The following is a 17,985-nucleotide window of genomic DNA, read 5'->3' on the forward strand; positions in this document are numbered from 1 at the left end:
AGCCTAGTCGTTTGGCCCTAGTACTTTCCTGCATGATATTCAGATTTCCGAGTGTTTTAAAATTTTATTGAAGCTTTAGGCAGTTTTATACATTTAAGATTATGTTGATTTCTTCCAAGATAGTATACGAGTGAGTTTCGGTGATTTAGGTAATCGATTCTCTTTGCGCCTAGGCTAGTTGTCTATGGGGCCTTAGTATACTTTCTCACACTCCCCGGTTGCTCTCTTCTCTTCGGAGAAGGTGTGCAATCCCTTTCCCTCTGTTTAAGCCTTGGGCTTAACCCTAATGTTTTATCTGAATTGACTTTAGATTCAACTATATTAGGGTGTTTCTGTTCCTTCCTGTTTCCAGTAAGTCTGGCTTCAGGGAGGGGGCAGGACATCAGAGTTCTTAGTCTGAGTCTGTTTTTGTCTAGCTTGTGGTTGAGATTCCCTCGCTAGACTGACAACAGACATAGGAGGCTTAGCCTCCTTAGTTCACTTTCGAAGGTTTCTGTACGAGATGATTCCTTCTTCTTGTGATCTAGCAGACTAGTCCTGTGTTGTTGTTCTCAGTGTGGAGGATAAGATCCTCTTTTCTGTGAATAACAACGCCTTCCTTGCTTTGGTTCCGAGGGAGTTGGCAAGTATTGCTGGCCTCCCTCCTCGGATCTCCCCTAGGCTAAGATGAGTTTTCTTGGCTGCGGGTGATTCATTATTAGAGCAAGGTTGGCAGGACCCTCTTCCCCCTTTCCTCCTCTTTCCTTTGTGATGGCCTAGCCATTGCATTCCTGTCCGTCATTCTACATCTGTACCTAGCATAGGTTAGGATGTGGGGTTGACTCAGTCCCTTGCTGGCCGGCAAGGGTCTTCTGCTTTGAGTGCTGCCCAGACCTCCCTTGGTCTCTCATCCATGTTTGTCTGTAGAGCCAGATGGCATTGGTCAGGAAGCCTGAAGTTATATTCTCCCCTTCCTTATGTGCACTCTTTCGGGTTGCCGGGTTATGAGGTAGTACAGTCTCTTATCCCGGCATCCATTCTGTTTTTCTTCTAGTGTTGTACCCTAGCCCGGCTGCCGGCCTGAGTGGCCGGCAGCCGGAGTTCTCTGGTTCTTTTGCTGCTGGCCGGCATTGGTTGTATACCTTTGCCGGCCGGCTATATATCACACCTTTGTCTGCTGGCCGCTACGATTGGTGGCCGGCAGCCGGGTGCTATCTTGTGTAGGTGCTGGCCGGCAGTCATTGCCGGCCGGCACATGCATTTGAACCAGCGTTCTTCCACCTTATAGTTCTTAAGTAGTATACTTTGGAACTAGTTAAGGTGTGTGCCGGCCGGCAATACTTTAGCCAGTATTTTTCAGTATAGTATATACTGTAGGGAGAAAACTATAGTATAGTATTTGTTACAACACTAAGTTTTTCTAACACTTTTGTGTTGTCTCGCACAGCCCTTTGGTGTAACCTTACAGATAAAGAAAGTGAGTTCTTTCTTGTCTACTATCCAGCATTTTAAAATCACTTTTGGGTGTGAGCTACACCTGTTTCCTCTGGAAATTATTCATTGGTTGCTCTAGAATAGATTAACCATACGATTTTATTATCTGGAAGGTTGCAGCAATTGACTGTGCGGGAAATACAAGTGTGTGTCTTTCCTTTCTAGTTTAGTTGTGCTAAGCTATGTATATCCAGTGATACGTAGTTCACTTGATACTCATGGAATTTTCTTCTCTTTACAGGAGGACCATCCGAAGTGTGGAAGCGTTTTCTGCAACGTCCGCAGCAAGAACTTCTGCGGACATGATTTGTGTAGGAGGCACGCAGCATGCGCAGTCTCCAAAGGTGATCTCCGGTATTGGGACCCGCAGGTATGTACCGTGTGCACAAACCTGATTACTGAGGCTTTTGATTCCCCTAAGACGGCGGAGTCAAGGGACGCAGCAAGGGAGAAGCTTCGTACCTGGGTAAGGGGCTTTCAGAAGAACACTTCTGGGCCCTATCTTCCAAGTGAGAAGATGAGGGCTTACCTTTTCCCCAGGGCATCAGCTGATGCAGTGATTCCCCAGCCTCAAGTGGAGATACCAGTGGTTCAGATCCCTGTGGATTCTGAAGTCGCGGACACCCTGCAGGACATCCAATTGGACGATAGGATGTCGGAGGTGTCCGAGCGTCTGGAAGATGACCCCCTGGCAGAAGACCAGGATGAAGATCAGGCTCCAGACAATGAAGAGGAAGAGGTCGACGAGGTGTCGGCTACTCCGGTTCAGGCCCCTGAACCTATTCCCTCAACATCGTCCTCTCTCCCAGATGAGCTTGGAAAGACCCTTTCCTCCATCGTTGGAATGATCCAACAGATGCAGAGGGAGAATAATGAGAAGGCGGCTGCAATGGAGCTGGAGATGCGGAGACTTGCAGCATCACGTGGGCCCCAGAAGCTCAGCGTGAAAGACCTTCCCTTGTGCTCAGATGTTAACCCTTGGAAGTATGCTGAGCACATGCCTATGACGACGGGAAAAATCGTCATTTTGAAGAAGTTGGGCTCAGTCCCCCTTGAGGAGGTGGAATTCTGGCCCAGCAAGGAGTCGTATCTCGACTGTTATGTCCGTCTAAGGAAGGAACCAGCCTCAAAGGAAGAAACAGAGCCGAAGGAGGTCATAGTTTTGGACCACGCTAAGGCTCAAGCTTTATTGTCAAGCTCGATGAAAGAGAGGGGCTTCTCAAACTCGAAGGTACCTGCTTTGAGTAAGAAGCACCCTTCCTTTGTGTCCTCCCCTTCTAGAGCCTTCCCCTTTATGCAGAAAGGGTTTACGGCTGTGCTGAAAGCAGTCGAGGCAGGTAAGCCATGCCCCTCCTTGGAGGAGTGTAAACCTCCGTCTTTGGCCCTACCCATGGACCACAAGGACTGGAAGGACGTCCATCTTACCTTCTCAGTCGGGAAGTTGGAGGCTGATATTGCCGGACGTCAGTTCGGTGAGAACCTCCCCAAGCTGTCTGACTTTCTTTTGTGAAGGGAGCTTGAGACAAAAGAAAGACTTGCTGCCTCAATGTCTCATCAAACAACTCTGGAGACAATGGCAAGTGACCTCAAGGTCCATGAGATGTTCATGGTAGTGGCTAAGACACACCTAGTCACAGTGACGAAGGACCTTTATAGCTTCGTCAAAGCTAGGAGGGCTTGTAGGGAGTTCGTGTTTGCCTCGGCTGCGGTGAGGCACGAGCCAAGGAAGCTAATCTCCTCCAACATTTGGGGCAAAGACCTCTTCCCTAGTGAAGCGGTCAAGGAGGTTGTAGATAAGGCCACCACGGAGAATAGAAACCTTCTCCAGAAGTGGGGCCTATCCCTCAAGAGAAAGTCTTCCCCGGATGAGGGTCCCCAACCAAAGAGGAAGACTAAGAAGACTAGGCTACCCTCTCGGCCAGCTAAGCCATTCAGACAGCAGCAGCAACAGCAATTTCCTATGCCTACAGTGCCCCAGATGGTGGCACAAACCCCGACCACGTACCAGTGGGTACCCCAAGCCGTGTCGACGCAGTCTCCGGCATTTAACCCAGCGTTCGAAGGGCAGTCAACTACCTTTCGAGCGAAGCCTAGAGGAGCAGCCAGAGGTTCGTCTAGACGCCCCTCAAGGGGGAGGGGATTCAGGGGTGGTCGCAGTCAAGGAGGCAAGGCCTCAGGGCAACAGCAGTCAAAGTGAGATGATACCGGTAGGAGGGAGACTTCAGAATTTTCGGGATCGGTGGAACTTCGATCCCTGGGCCCACAGCCTACTCAAGAATGGACTGGGTTGGAGCTAGTACAGCACTCCAACTCCGTGCCCTCGATTTTTCCAACACTCCACCCCCGTTCTGGAGGAGTACATTCAAGAACTGTTGGAGAAAAGGGTAATCCGAAGGGTAAAGTCCATCAAATTCCAAGGGAGGCTGTTTTGTGTTCCCAAGAAGGACTCAGAAAAACTCGAGTCATTCTGGACTTGTCGCCACTCAACAAGTTCATTGTGAACTGCAAGTTCAAGATGCTAACACTGCAACACATAAGGACCTTACTGCCCAAGAGGGCATTTATCGTCTCCATAGATTTGTCAGACGCCTATTGGCACGTTCCAATCAATCGTCAACTCTCCCCCTACCTAGGGTTCAAGCTACAGCGAAGACTCTACGCCTTCAGAGCCATGCCATTCGGGCTAAACATAGCCCCAAGGATCTTCACAAAGCTTGCGAGCGTAGCTCTCAAACAATTACGCCTAAAGGGAATCCAGGTGGTAGCCTACCTGGACGACTGGCTAGTGTGGGCAGAATCCAAGACAGAATGTTTGCAAGCTTCCCTACAGGTGATCCAGTTCCTAGAGTATCTAGGCTTCGAGATCAACAGAAAAAAGTCTCGACTTTCTCCATCTCAAAAGTTCCAGTGGTTGGGAATCCACTGGGACCTAGTGTCACACCAACTCTCCATCCCGGCGAAGAAGAGGAAGGAGATAGCTGATTCTGTCAAGAGACTTCTGGATTCCGAAAGGATATCAAGACGCGAACAGGAGAGAGTGCTGGGTTCTCTCCAGTCTGCCTCAGTAACAGACCCGGTGCTAAGAGCACAGCTAAAGGATGCAACCGGAGTTTGGAGAAGTTATGCATCAAACGCGCGGAGAGATCTGATAAGACCAGTTCCGCTTCGTCTACGTACGCTTCTCAGGCCTTGGTCCCAAGTCAGGCAACTAAAGAAGTCGGTACTTCTTCAGCCACCTTCCCCCTCGTTGACTATTCACACAGACGCCTCGAAGGAGGTGTGGGGAGGTCATTCTCATCGGAAGAAGGCCCAAGGGACTTGGTCCAATCTATTCAAGACATTTCACATAAACTTTCTGGAAGCTATGGCAGTACTCCTTACCTTCAAGAGAGTCTCCCCTCGTCGCTCGATCCACATAAGGTTGGTGCTGGACAGTGAGGTGATTGTGAGATGCTTGAATCAACAAGGATCGAGGTCACCACCACTCAACCAGGTGATGTTGGCCATCTTTCGACTGGCGGAAAAGAAGAAGTGGTACCTGTCGGCAGTTCACCTTCAAGGAGTCCATAATGTGACAGCGGACGCTCTATCCAGGTTCGCACCGATAGAGCCGGAATGATCCCTAGACGCAGGATCATTCTCCTTCATCTTGAGTCAAGTCCCAGAACTGCAGATAGACCTCTTTGCGACGAAAGACAACAAGAAGTTACCCCTTTACGTGTCCCCGTACGAGGATCCCTTGGCGCAAGCAGTGGACGCGATGTCCCTCGACTGGAACAGATGGTCCAGGATTTAACTGTTCCCTCCTCACAACCTTCTGTTGAGGGTCCTCAACAAACTGAGATCTTTCAAGGGAGTAGCGGCAATAGTGGCTCACAAGTGGCTGAAAAGCGTGTGGTTCCCTCTGGCATTGGAACTACGGCTGAAGTGTCTACCGTTACCAGATCCAGTTCTGACCCAGCGAGTTCAGAAGTCGACTGTCTGTGCTTCATCACAGAAAACCCGGAACCTGCAGCTCATGATTTTCTCTCCCTAGCGGTGAGAAAACGTTTCGGGATTTCGAAAGACAGTATAGACTTCCTAGAGGAATATAAGTGCAAATCTACTAGAAGGCAATATGAGTCATCTTGGAGGAAATGGGTGGCCTTTGTCAAGGCGAAGAATCCGCAAAAGATCTCGACGGACTTCTGCTTATCTTTCTTCATCCACCTCCATGGTCAAGAGTTAGCAGCCAACACAATATCAACGTGTAAATCTGCTTTGACAAGACCCATTTTATATGCCTTCCAGGTCGACCTCTCTAACGATATTTTTAATAAAATTCCGAAAGCCTGTGCTAGGCTCAGACCATCAGCACCTCCAAAGCCCATTTCATGGTCTTTAGATAAAGTTCTTCATTTTGCTTCGCTGTTGAACAATGAGGAGTGAGCTTTAAAAGATTTGACCCAAAAAGTTATTTTCCTATTTGCACTCGTGTCGGGGGCCAGGGTTAGTGAAATTGTAGCCCTCTCGAGAGAGGAGGGTCGTGTTCAGTTCTTGGATGGGGGAGAACTGAACCTGTTTCCGGATCCTACGTTTCTCGCCAAGAACGAGTTACCCACCAACAGGTGGGGTCCCTGGAGAATCTGCCCTCTGAAAGAAGATGCATCTCTATGTCCAGTGGAATGCCTAAAGGTCTATCTTCGTAGAACTTCAGACTTCAGGGGTGGTCAATTACTCAGGGGAGAAACATCAGGCTCAAATTTATCACTGAAACAACTTAGGGCGAAAATCACCTATTTTATTCGCAGAGCGGATCCAGACACTACACCCGCTGGTCACGATCCGAGGAAAGTTGCCTCATCCTTAAATTTCTTTAATTGTATGGATTTTGAACATCTTCGTTCATACACTGGCTGGAAGTCTTCCAGAGTGTTCTTTCGTCACTATGCGAAGCTGGAGCAACTAAAGAGGTCTGTGGTAGCAGTGGGTTGTGTCGTTAACCCTGCTGTTTAACTCTGCGAGGAACAGTGGATTTAATTGGGACGATTAATTCCGAGGTGAGTGTGTAGTTACGAACTGTTCTACAAACTAAGTGTGAGGGCACTGGGTTGCCCACATTGACTGTTCCACTTTCAAAGGTGAACCTAGCATAAGTGCAGACATGTGTGCCGAGCGTTTCCAACGCTAATATAACTGATTAGTAATACAGACTTTTATAATGTTGATACCTCGGTATGTTAAAAGTGGCGCTAAAGTTTTTCTTTCAGATAAACAAGTTTCTGTTTACTATCATGCTTATGCTTATTTGTTGGTTATCCTCCTCTTATATTTATATAATGGTTGTTTAACCTGTTTTATTTATTGTTTGTCAATAAACTAGTTCTTGTGAACCTTGCGTCTCCTTCACCTGTGTCAATTTATTTGATATAATTTGCATTACGTTCTATGTATATTTATCTGGGATAATTCTAATAGATTGTTCCTTTATGCAAGCATTCTTTGCATTGGTTTATGCTTTCCCTTGGCGGGAGGACTCCATGCCCTGAGGGGACGGTGGCGGATATGCAAGTTTTCCGCCTACTCGGATATAAACCTTTGTCCAATCCAGTATGGAACGGAGAACTGGTCAATATTTCATATTGACTCAGTGGTTCTTTACAAACTATGCTTTACATGATATAGGGTGAGACCACTATATTGGCTTGTCTGTTATTCATACATAGGTATATGTACTCTTTGAGACTTTTCCAGTCTAGTAGGACTCTTCCCTGTAGGGGGCAGGAAGCACTAACATGGTCTATGGTTAGTTGAAAAGATGTATGACGGTAACATCTTAGGTCTCTAGGTCTAGTTGGCCGGGAAATACCTTCGGGGAGTACGGCATGTTTTGAGAATCCACAGATACAGTAATGCTCTGGTATACTTCCATCAGGACGACATGGCTTGAGCCCAAAAAACGGATTTTGAGCGAAGCGAAAAATCTATTTTTGGGTGAGATGGCCATGTCGTCCTGATGGACCTGCCCTTCCCTTTCTTTTAAAGGGCTGTAGGTCCCCTCCCTACATACAGTATCTGTAGCACCTCGTGTATCGCTACAAGGAATACAGATGGCGCAATGCACGCTTACGAAACGGGAGAGGAGAGATACCTTGCGAGCGGCTCTCCTTTCTTTCTCGTTTTCGTTTTCTTGCCAATTGACCCCTTCGAAGTGTTAACTCTGTTCGGGGTGCAGATTGCTATGTGGCGTGTCAAGAATACGTCCTCTGATATTTCGCGATATCCCTGGTTCTTTTATTAGGGATATTCGCTCCAGGAGTTAGAATTCTGGGTACCTTAAGGTAAATTCTCTGGGAATATCGCCGTAGTTATATACCCAAGGAAGCTACCCTTTTGGAACTTCCATCAGGACGACATGGCCATCTCACCCAAAAATAGATTTTTCGTTTCGCTCAAAATCCGTTTATCCAGCCGGTCTGTCGGCCCGTAAGACCACACCCGCCTCCCAAAGTATAAGTCTCCTAAGAAAGTAGTTCGAGGTAAGTACTCCATGTTGGAACAAATCACAAATTTTAAGTAATTTGTATTTTTCCTAACAGTACTTACCTCGAACTACTTTCGGGTTATGGCCCGCCCATCCTTCCCCCGAGTGTCTTACAGGACTTTGATACCATATCTATCATAAACTTACTGGTGACCGAAACCTGGCCACGCGCTCTCACTGACCCGGGTCGCCTCAGGGCGCGTATTCATCCGCTACAGAGGGACCCACTATAGAAAACAGAGATAGGGGAACTACACAAAATTCTGGTCGGTTGGGAGGAGAATCCCAGATACTCATAAAGTAGTTCGAGGTAAGTACTGTTAGGAAAAATACAAATTACTTAAAATTTGTGATTTTTTCTTGATGTGAAATGAAATTTGAGATTTGGACAAGTAACGTAATTTCTTTTGACTTTGATGCCAGAATTAAGTCTTTGTTTTTCAGTTCTGTAGAGAATTGTGTGTTCTGGAAAAATCGTGACAGAAAAAAGGGATTGTTAATAGGTGCTATTTGGCAAAACATGATAGAAAGAAGAGAATTTGAATTCTTACTTAGTTTTGTCCGTTTCTTTTGATTCGCGAGAACAAATAAGTACTGTAACATGAAAAATTTGAGAAATGAAAAAGTTGCCGTAAACTTTTACAGTTTGCGTCAGGGAATAAAGTAAATGTTCGGAATGTATGTCAAAACAGATATGTGTGACAGTAATTTTAAAAGTTGTAGAAGCAGTTAGGAGTTAGTAAATAAGAATGTCGTTTTAGCAATAATCGCCCCTGTCACCACTTGCTATACAACACTGTAGAACTATTTACAAACAATGAGAAATTCAGAAAAAAATATGACCTAATATTTTGTCTTTGTTTTAAAAACATATTAGCCTAACATTCGTTACAAGCATCTGGCTAACGCTCTGATTCGTTAGGACAGAAAGATAGAAAGAGACTACCGATAATTTTAGGAAACGGGATATTCCAAAACACATTTTGGGGATAAATGTAAATATGTAATGAGATAAGTTTTCAAGCAGAAGTATGCTCTTAATCCTTTTACCCCCAGGCTATTTGGAAATTTCCAACCCTTAACCCCCAGGGGTTATTTTTTTTCCCAGCACATTTAGCAGTATATTTTTTTTTAAATTGCTCTACCAGCCTTAATTTTTGTCATAGAGAGGTCAGGTTGGTCTCATTCTCTTGGAAAATGCCTGAATTTTCTCCAAAAATTATCAAAAATATGAAAAAAAAAAATTTTATATCATTTTTTTGCAAGGACGTACCGGTACGTCCATGGGGGTAAAGGGATGAGTTTTGTGAAACGTACCAGTACGCCCTTTGGGGGTAAAAGGGTTAACTTATTAACGTAATTTTTGAGAAATAATGGAATCATGTTATCAGAATAAACTTGGAGTTAAAGCGTAGAATACAAATAGCCATATTAATGCCCATCACTAGTTAATTGATGTCTGATAAGAAGAGTAACAGAAGTTTCATGTCAGGTTGCTAAAAGAAGAAAAAAAAGGGCATATTCTTGTGTCAAACTATAACGAGAAAGGGGATTTTGATGGAAATTAAGTTATTTGGTGAATTAATGATAGAAAGCAGAGTATTTTTATGGTTTTATATCTGTTTAATGACAGTAATAAGAGACTAGTGAATTGCACTTCAGACTCGGTGACTTGTCTAAAAAGCAAAGGAGACTCGTTAATGTGTATGTGTAATTTTCTGTTCTGCTTGGTTTTTTCTGTTTGCACAGTTCATTTGTGCCGTAATGCATGTTTTATGTATAACATGAGGACATAATTTTAAGGTTTTGAGCACAATTTGAATTTTTTTTTTTGCATACCCTAAATCTTAAGCTGTTTCTTTTTTCTGATGTTTTTAGTTATTTCTGCACTCGATAAGTAATGTAAGAATATTACGACACGTGTGGGAAATGAATATCAGTTTCAGTGTGAAAGATAATAGAATCTCAACTGTTATTCGCTAGGATCTTGGGAAATACTATTCTTTGCAAAAGGGTTTGATGAATGAAACAAAATGAGCGTCGGCTAATTTGACCCATGTGAGCCATTGGGTGGGAAGAATCGTGTATGCACGCAATCGTGTTTAAGTCTATGTGAAGCTCGGAGAGTACGCACGTGCAAGAGCGGCAACTATATGTTAGCAGAATAAAAGAAAAAAAGATGGGAATGACTAAGCGAGAAATTAATTCTTTATAACTGATAGTTCAGAGTTTTGGGAGATAACTTAGGGAAAGTTAAGTAAGAAAGAGTCGGTTCTTTGCCAATGATTAGTTTTAGTTATGATATGCTGTCTTGATTAGCTACAGAATCAGTTATTTGCTACCTATTCTTAGAGGAATTAGGCTCTTGCTGAATGTGTTTCTGAGAGAGAGAGAGAGAGAGAGAGAGAGAGAGAGAGAGAGAGAGAGAGAGAGAGAGAGAGAGAGAGAGACTATACTTGGACGTTGAGATGCCCTTAGAGTTTTTGATGTCCCTTGTTGTAAGTGGACATTCCTTTTGTAGATGTTGAGGGATTATTTTGTTTGTTCACCATCTGGTTTGACTGGTGTTCTGTTGTAATACTTTTAGATGTCCTACCTGACCCCAGTTGAGGGGGAGAAAGGAGGCCACATTCTTTATGCTGGCGAAACCTATCTCGGTAGGTGCTGCTTGTTTCACTCAAGCAAGATGCTTTGAGAAAGAGCACCGCCAGAATTTGTGCAATGAATGCAGGGGTGTGGGGAACACTCCAGCAGTGGGAGTGGTTCCGGGTGCCCCAGGCATACCTTACTTAATGCACAGTATAGGCATAGCCCAATGAGTTATACTATAGTCCATTTCTTTTAGCGATGCATATTTGCACTGACTCGCGGCGGTGCCCTTTTAGCTCGGAAAAGTTTCCCGATCGCTGATTGGTTAGAATTATCTTGTCCAACCAATCAGCGGTCTGGAAACTTTTCCGAGCTAAAAGGGCACCGTTGCGAGTCGGTGCAAATATGCATTGCTAAAAGAAATGGACTATAGTACAAATTTTTTTTTTTTTTTTTTTGCATGAATACCTGCAGATGCCTGCAGAAGTGTTCCAAGTGGAGGAACAACACTTTGCTTGATTAGGATACTTTTTGTTAGTATGATACAGTTGGTTAACAGTTTGATGATGATGCGCATTAGATATCGAATAATGTTTCAGTATGTTTAAAGATGTTAAATGATGTTTCGTTATGTTTTAAGATATTAGATGATGTTTCATTATGTTTGATGATGATCTTTTCTTGTGATTTCTTAGCCTATTATGGCCATACTTAATGGTTATTGTTGTCACTGTTTGATAATGACTGTAGTGGATCCAGGTATACTCATGGAATACGAAAGTATCTATGGAGAGTGAATGTTGAGGATATGTGCAGATGTGTTGATTTTCCGAAGGGTTGTTTTTGTGAAAAATTTCTTTTATGTAATTTAGAGTGTTTTGCAAGCAATTGTCATTTCTGGATAGGAACATAGTGACTGTGTTATATATTTGTGTTTACCAGTACTATATCTTAGATCTCTTTCCGACAGAGTCAAATAAATGAGCCAGAGTGTAGGCTTAACATATGAGGGCCTCCAGTATCTTTGTACGATGACTGCATTCACTAATGGACTGTACCCCTAATGTCATGGGGCCTGGGTTTTCCTGGCAGGGGAACGCCCTGGTAATCACCTGTCTTAGCCAGAAGGAGATAGTGTTCTTCGAAACCGGCTTTTTCACTGTACCTGTGGAAACGAAAAGGCTCTTGATACCAGGATGGAGATTAGAAGTCCTCTCCAGGTATCTCCTTATGGCTCTGACAGGACACAACTTCAAGTACTCCGGATTGTCCGAACAAGGAATTGCTGGTATTGAGAAGCCCTCAAACCTGGGATCCCAAACTGCTGGATTCTGGGTCTTCGCCACAAAAGTTGGGACGAACTTGAGGGAAATCTCACGCCAACCCTTCGCGTGTGAGACCTCGTAAGACAGCCCGTGAAACTCACCCACTCTCTTAGCTGATGCCAGTGCCAACAGGAAGACAGTCTTGAGGGTGAGGTCCCTGTCCACTATGTCTTTCAGGGGTTCGAATGGGGGTTCACTTAACATCTTCAGGACCCTCGCCACATCCCAGTGCGGCACCCTGACGGCTTGAGGGGGACATGCTTGTTCGAAGCTCTTGATGAGCATTGAGATATGTCTCGAGGAACCCAGATCGATGCCCTTCAGTAGGAAGACTTGGCCTAAAGCTGCACGGACTCCTTTGATGGCCGGGATAGACATACCGACTACATCCCTGAGATGTACCAGGAAGTCTGCAATGTCCGGAATAGAGGCCCTCAACGGCTTGATGTTTCTGGAGGAGCACCACTTCGTAAAGGTAGTCCACTTAGCCTGGTACACCACTGCCGATGAACGCCTCAGATATCCCGACATCCTTTCGGCCGCTCTAGCTGAATAGCCTTCCTTCCTCAGGAGACGCTCGATAACCTCCATGCGTGAAGGCGGAGGGATCGAGGATTGTCGTGGAACCTTTGGAAGTGGGGTTGCCGCAGCAGGTCTGGCCTGTCTGGAAGAGGCCACGGGGGAAGACACGCTAGTTCTTTTAGGTCGGCGAACCACTCTCTCTCCGGCCACCAGAGCGCTACCAAAGTCATCTTTAGGTTGTGGGCCGTCCTCACCCTGTTGAGCACCTGTCTGAGCAACGCGAAAGGGGGAAAGGCGTATACATCCAGATTGTCCCACCGATGTTGGAAGGTGTCCTCCAACGCCGCTTTTTGTGTCTGGGACAGGAGAACAGAATATGGGGAGTTGTGCATTCAGTCTTGTTGCAAAGAGTTCCATCACTGGCGAACCCCATTTCTGGATGATGAGTTTGGCTACCTCTGAGTGCAGGGTCCACTCGGTTCCCACCACTTGACCCATCCTGCTGAGTCCGTCTGCCAGGACGTTTCTTTTCCCTGGAATGAACCTCGCTGCGATCGTGATCTGTTCTGTCGTGGCCCAATCCAGAAGTTCCAACGTGAGATCGCACAGCTCCCTCGATTTCAATCCTCCCTGCTTCTTTATGTATGCTACTACTGTGGCGTTGTCGCACATCAACGCCACAGTGTTTCCCCATAGAAGGTTGACGAACTGTAGGCATGCCTTTCGAACCGCCCTCATCTCTAGAATGTTTATGTGTTGTGCCTTTTCTTCCTCTGTCCAACTGCCTCTTGCTGACCTTCCGAGGAGATGAGCACCCCATCCGTCCTTGGAAGCGTCTGTGAAGAGAAGCATCTCAGGGGGCTCGGCTGCGAAGGGCATCCTTTTGAGGGTGTTTGTTCGGTCTTGCCACCACACTAGGATTTCTTCCGTTTCCGGGAGAACTGGAACCACCTTGTGGGGGGAATCCGTCTGGTTCCAGAGTCCCTTCAGGTTCCATTGGACGTTCCTGAGCTTGAGTCTCCCCTGGGGAACCAGTTTCTCCAATGACACGAGGTGACCTATTAACCTTTGCCAGTCCTTTGCTCTCCTGGGTTGTCCCGCCAAGAAGGGGGGGAGGGTTTGGTCCAAGTTGGTCAGCCTCTCTTCTGACGGAAAGCCTCTCACTAAACGGGAATCCAGGACCATCCCTAGATAAGTCAACCTGGTGGAGGGTGACAGATGAGACTTCTCCAGGTTGATGGTGATGCCCAGAATCTTGCAGAACTGCAGAAGCTTCGTGCCTTGATCCCTCAAAACTTCCTCTGAGGATGAAAGGAGCAACCAGTCGTCTAGATAACGAATCAGGCGGATGCCCCGTTCGTGAGCCCACACTGAGACTGTCGCGAAGACCTGAGGTGCTGTGGATAGTCCGAAGCAGAAGGACCTGAACTGCAAGGTCTGGGCAACCCACTTCACCCGAAGATACTTCCTGCTGGAGGGGTGAACTGAGATTTGAAAATAAGCGTCCTTGAGGTCTATGGACATCATGAAGGCCCCTTCCCTCAAGGACTCTAGGACCGACTTTGGGGTGTCCATCTTGAAGTCGGTTTTACACACAAACTTGTTGAGAGCCGAGAGGTCTATAACCGGTCTCCAACCTCCCGTTGCTTTCTCCACCAGGAAGAGCCGACTGTAGAAGCCCGGGCCCCGTACCGTTTCCATTGCTCCCTTCACCAACATCGTGGAAACTTCCTCTTGTAAGGCTGTTCTCTTCAAGGGGTCCTTGGGAGCCAACCACTCCGCCCGAATGGCTGGGATCAGGGGCGGAGGTTCTGCCAGAAACGGTAGCCTGTACCCCTCCTTCAACACTGTTACTGTCCGCCCACCTGAGGCTTGGGCAGGAGTAGGGAGCCTCTCTCCCTATCTTCTTCTGGAGGAACGACCTGTACGCCCCCTCCTGAATGCCGAGAAGGAAGTTCTAAAGGAGGCTGGGGCTGATGCTGCTCCCCTACGGGAGGGCTGAGACGGCTGTGACCACGGACCAGCTGGGGAGTCTCTCCTGTGCTGGCTAGACGAGGCTCGAGGAGTAGCAGGACCATCGGACGTGGGCCTCCTGTGGATGGGCCTCCTCGGTGCTTGAGGTCTAGGAACACCCACCTCCTTCCTCTTCAAGACCTTTACCATGATTTCCTCTGCCTCCTTCAGGGGAAAGAGGACGTCTTTCCATAGGGGCAGGCTTCTCAGGGCCCTCGCTTCCCTGTCCGGTATCCTCCTTGACAGCTTGCTCAGGACAGTGTCTCTCCTCCTGAGTACCCAGTTGGCTGATTGGGCTAGGGACTGGTAGGACAAGAACTTTTATGCCCTACCTCCCGAGATAATTAGCTCCTTCAGGGGAGCCTGATTCCCCGGAACTGAAAGGTCGTAGGAGGATTGAACACTTACGAGAGTGGAGGCCCACCAATCTAGCCAAGAGGCGACGTTCGCTAGGTCTTTTGCCATCTCCTTCATCATAGTTGCCTCTGATTGGGGGAAGCAGATTGGGGCTGATGAGGCTCTGTCTTCTGGGGCCCCTTGGCCTAAAACTTTGAGGGAGGGTTCCAACTTGCAGGCCCCTGGACGTTGACCCTCTGGAAGGTAGAATTTACTCTTGGACCTCAGTTCCTGGAGCAACTTCGAGGAGCTCTGAGACTTGGGGGCCTCTGCATTGCCAGACACAATCTTGTTGACGTGAGCTCTACCGAGCCTCACGTCCCTGGCCACTGGAAGAACCAACGGAGCCCTCCGCTGGGCGGGGGCCTCCATTAATCTATTGAGGATAGAGCGCCAGGGATCCTCATCGGAGGGTTCAGGCTCCTCAATACGATGGTGGCGTCTAATGAGGCCTATCACCCTCCTGTAAGCCGAGTCCTCCGCTGGGGCGCCCTCCACGTCGTCATCAATGTCCTCCGTCTGGCGGCCTACTTCACTAGAGGGAATCCCACAGACGGATGCCTCCGCGTAAGGCTCTGGACGCAGGACGGGCATTGACGTGGCGGCGAGGGCCTCCGTCCTCTGTCTGTCTTTAGTCATGGAGGACGCGGCTTCCGTGGGCTTGCCCGACAGAGGAAGCCGTCTCTCTTTCTCCAGGGTCCGTGGTGCCACTTTCGAGGGCACGACGAGGTGGCTCCGTCCGAGGGGGCGACTCCCTCCGCTGGGCGGATTGAGTCGGAACCCTCGCGGTCTTACGCCTGTCGGAAGAGGTCCGCGAGGCCGGGTCCCTCCGTGGTTCTAGCTTGTGGCTGGAGGAGAACCTTCTTGGAGACTTGTCTCTGGGTCGCCAGCCTGAAGTGCTCGGGACCGAAGTAAGGTCCACGAGCTTACTGCGGGGGATGACCACCCATTCGTCCTCTGGTGATCTGCTCCTCCTGAATTTTCTCCTAGGAGACCTGGAGCGCCTCCTCCCATGTCGAGACCTGGAATGTGACCGAGAACGGGAGTGCCTCCTCCGGGATCTCTCACGCTTCCGCCAGGAATTCCTCCGGTTTTCTCCTTCCGAGGAATAGGAGGTTGTAGCAACCGATGAATCGGAGGACTCTTCATAACCCGTCCGAGGGGGCGGGGCCCGGAGAGTGGTCGTTTGAATGGCTTGCTGTCCTACGGAGGGCGCGGGCTGCAGGAACACTTCCGGTACTGACGACGGCGGTGCTGGGGGAGAGCGTGGAAGATCTACGTTGGGGAACCAGGATCCGAGGCCTTCCTCCAACCTCAACGGGGACCTACAGGGCGTCCTAGGAGGGACTCATTCAAGGGGAACCGCCGCCGGTGAGTCTTCCTTCTCTGGGGCGCCTTCAGCTGCGGAGGTACCTGAAAAACAGGCCCATGATGCGGCCGAAGAGACAGGGACAGTTTTACTCCACATGGGATCATCCGAAGAGACGTGACCCGTGTGCACCAGGGCATCGTCTCTAGGACCCCCACTAAACTCACCTTCAGGCCCCCCACTTGGCTGGAAAGATGCTGCTACCCCACTATCATGGATAATAGACTCTTGGGGAAGAACCTCTGGCTTCTTCCCCGCAACGGACTTACCTCGTCCCTTACTCTGGGTAGGGGAAGATGGAAGGGAAACCCTACTCGATGGTCCTTCTGGAGACGTAAAGGGCGAAGAGGTGTTAGCCTTCTTGGGCGACCGCTTGGCAGACTTCTTTTTCTTGGTACTGAATCGTACCTACTGGACCTCACTCCAAGAAACGCACTCCGGACACGTGTTCGACGGAGAACACACTCTACCCCTGCACGACGAGCACAAGGAATGAGGGTCTACCTCCGGCTTAGAAAGAAACGCACCACATGACTTCCCGGATCTAGGCCCAGGACAACAGCGGGGATGCTCCATCACGGACTATCGCAACATCGCAAGACACAGGAACGCAGCGGGAAAGGGTAATAAGGACAAGGATAACACGTGAGAACACAAGGGAAGGATTAGGTTAACACACGGAGACACAAAGGGATAGCACAGGGATACCACGTGGGAACCACGCGGGACATAATGGAGTCGGGGACACAAAGAGTCGCACTGAGATAAGGAGAGCGTCGAGATGACATCACGACGCGACCAGAGAACTTACTGAGGGTCGAGACCCAAGCTAGCACGCTCTCTGACCCGGGACTAGCCTCAGGGCATGTATCCTTCCGCCTGAGGTTAGCCTTCACAGAAAACGGAAGTAGGGTAAACTACACAAAACTCTGGTCTGATGAGAGGAGATTCCTGGTACTCCTAAAAAAGTAGTTCGAGGTAAGTTTCCGTGTTGGAACAAAGCATATATACAAAATTCCTTTAGTCATAATGGCTCAAGGGTTTTCGATAGGATCGAGGTCTGGTGATTTGGCAAGCCAGTCATTCAGGATGATTTCAGGATGCCTTTTAAACCACTCCTGGGCAACAAGGCCTTTATGAATACTGTATAAGAATTGTCAACGACGATAGTTTTTAAGGTATTCCTGCTAAACCGACTAAAATTTTGTGGTAAACCAAGTGCATATTTATAAACCTTATGATAGTGAAACCTATATTATGGATAATCATGTTTACAACCATGCAGATATCCAAAAAAATCCATTTCTAATACCAAGCTGGAAAATATATATTATTGATTATTGAAATGGCCTTCTTCCTCTGAAGCCTCAGTATCTCCTCAGTGGTAAGATGTACAAAAAGACGTTATATTACGAGCTATAATTGATTTTATTAATTTATTTATTTATTTTACCCTTTTAATCCCTATTTAATTTACATCTAGATTTTATTGTATGAAAGTGTTGCGATTTGTATTAAAGGTTAAAATGATACTAAATGGTGTGAGTATACAGATATGATTGAATGATTTTCGTTATATAGTGCTGAATGGCCTTTGATGCCCCAGTGCTTGGCTTAATGCCTAAATCCCATATTCAATTCAACGAGCCTAAATTTTACCAGTATGTTACATAGCTTATTTCATAAGCATCACTTCTAGACAAATATTTCAGACCTTAGTATTATAGATATAGTTATAATTCAAGATAAATACAGAGAAAAACATACCAGTAGCT

General features: G+C 47.3%; 1 protein-coding gene across 1 annotated transcript in view; it reads right to left on the reverse strand.

The window, feature by feature from the left end:
• LOC137649196 (heat shock protein 27-like) overlaps nt 1-17,985 on the reverse strand; it is a 32,602-nt gene that overhangs the window by 8,384 nt on the left and 6,233 nt on the right. The window contains exon 2 of the mRNA XM_068382211.1: nt 17,978-17,985. This exon is cut by the window's right edge and continues 161 nt beyond it. Coding sequence (XP_068238312.1) covers nt 17,978-17,985 — 8 coding nt within the window. The remainder of the gene's footprint in view (nt 1-17,977) is intronic.

The sequence above is a fragment of the Palaemon carinicauda genome, chromosome 1, assembly GCF_036898095.1.
Source record: "Palaemon carinicauda isolate YSFRI2023 chromosome 1, ASM3689809v2, whole genome shotgun sequence".
Taxonomy (NCBI): domain Eukaryota; kingdom Metazoa; phylum Arthropoda; class Malacostraca; order Decapoda; family Palaemonidae; genus Palaemon; species Palaemon carinicauda.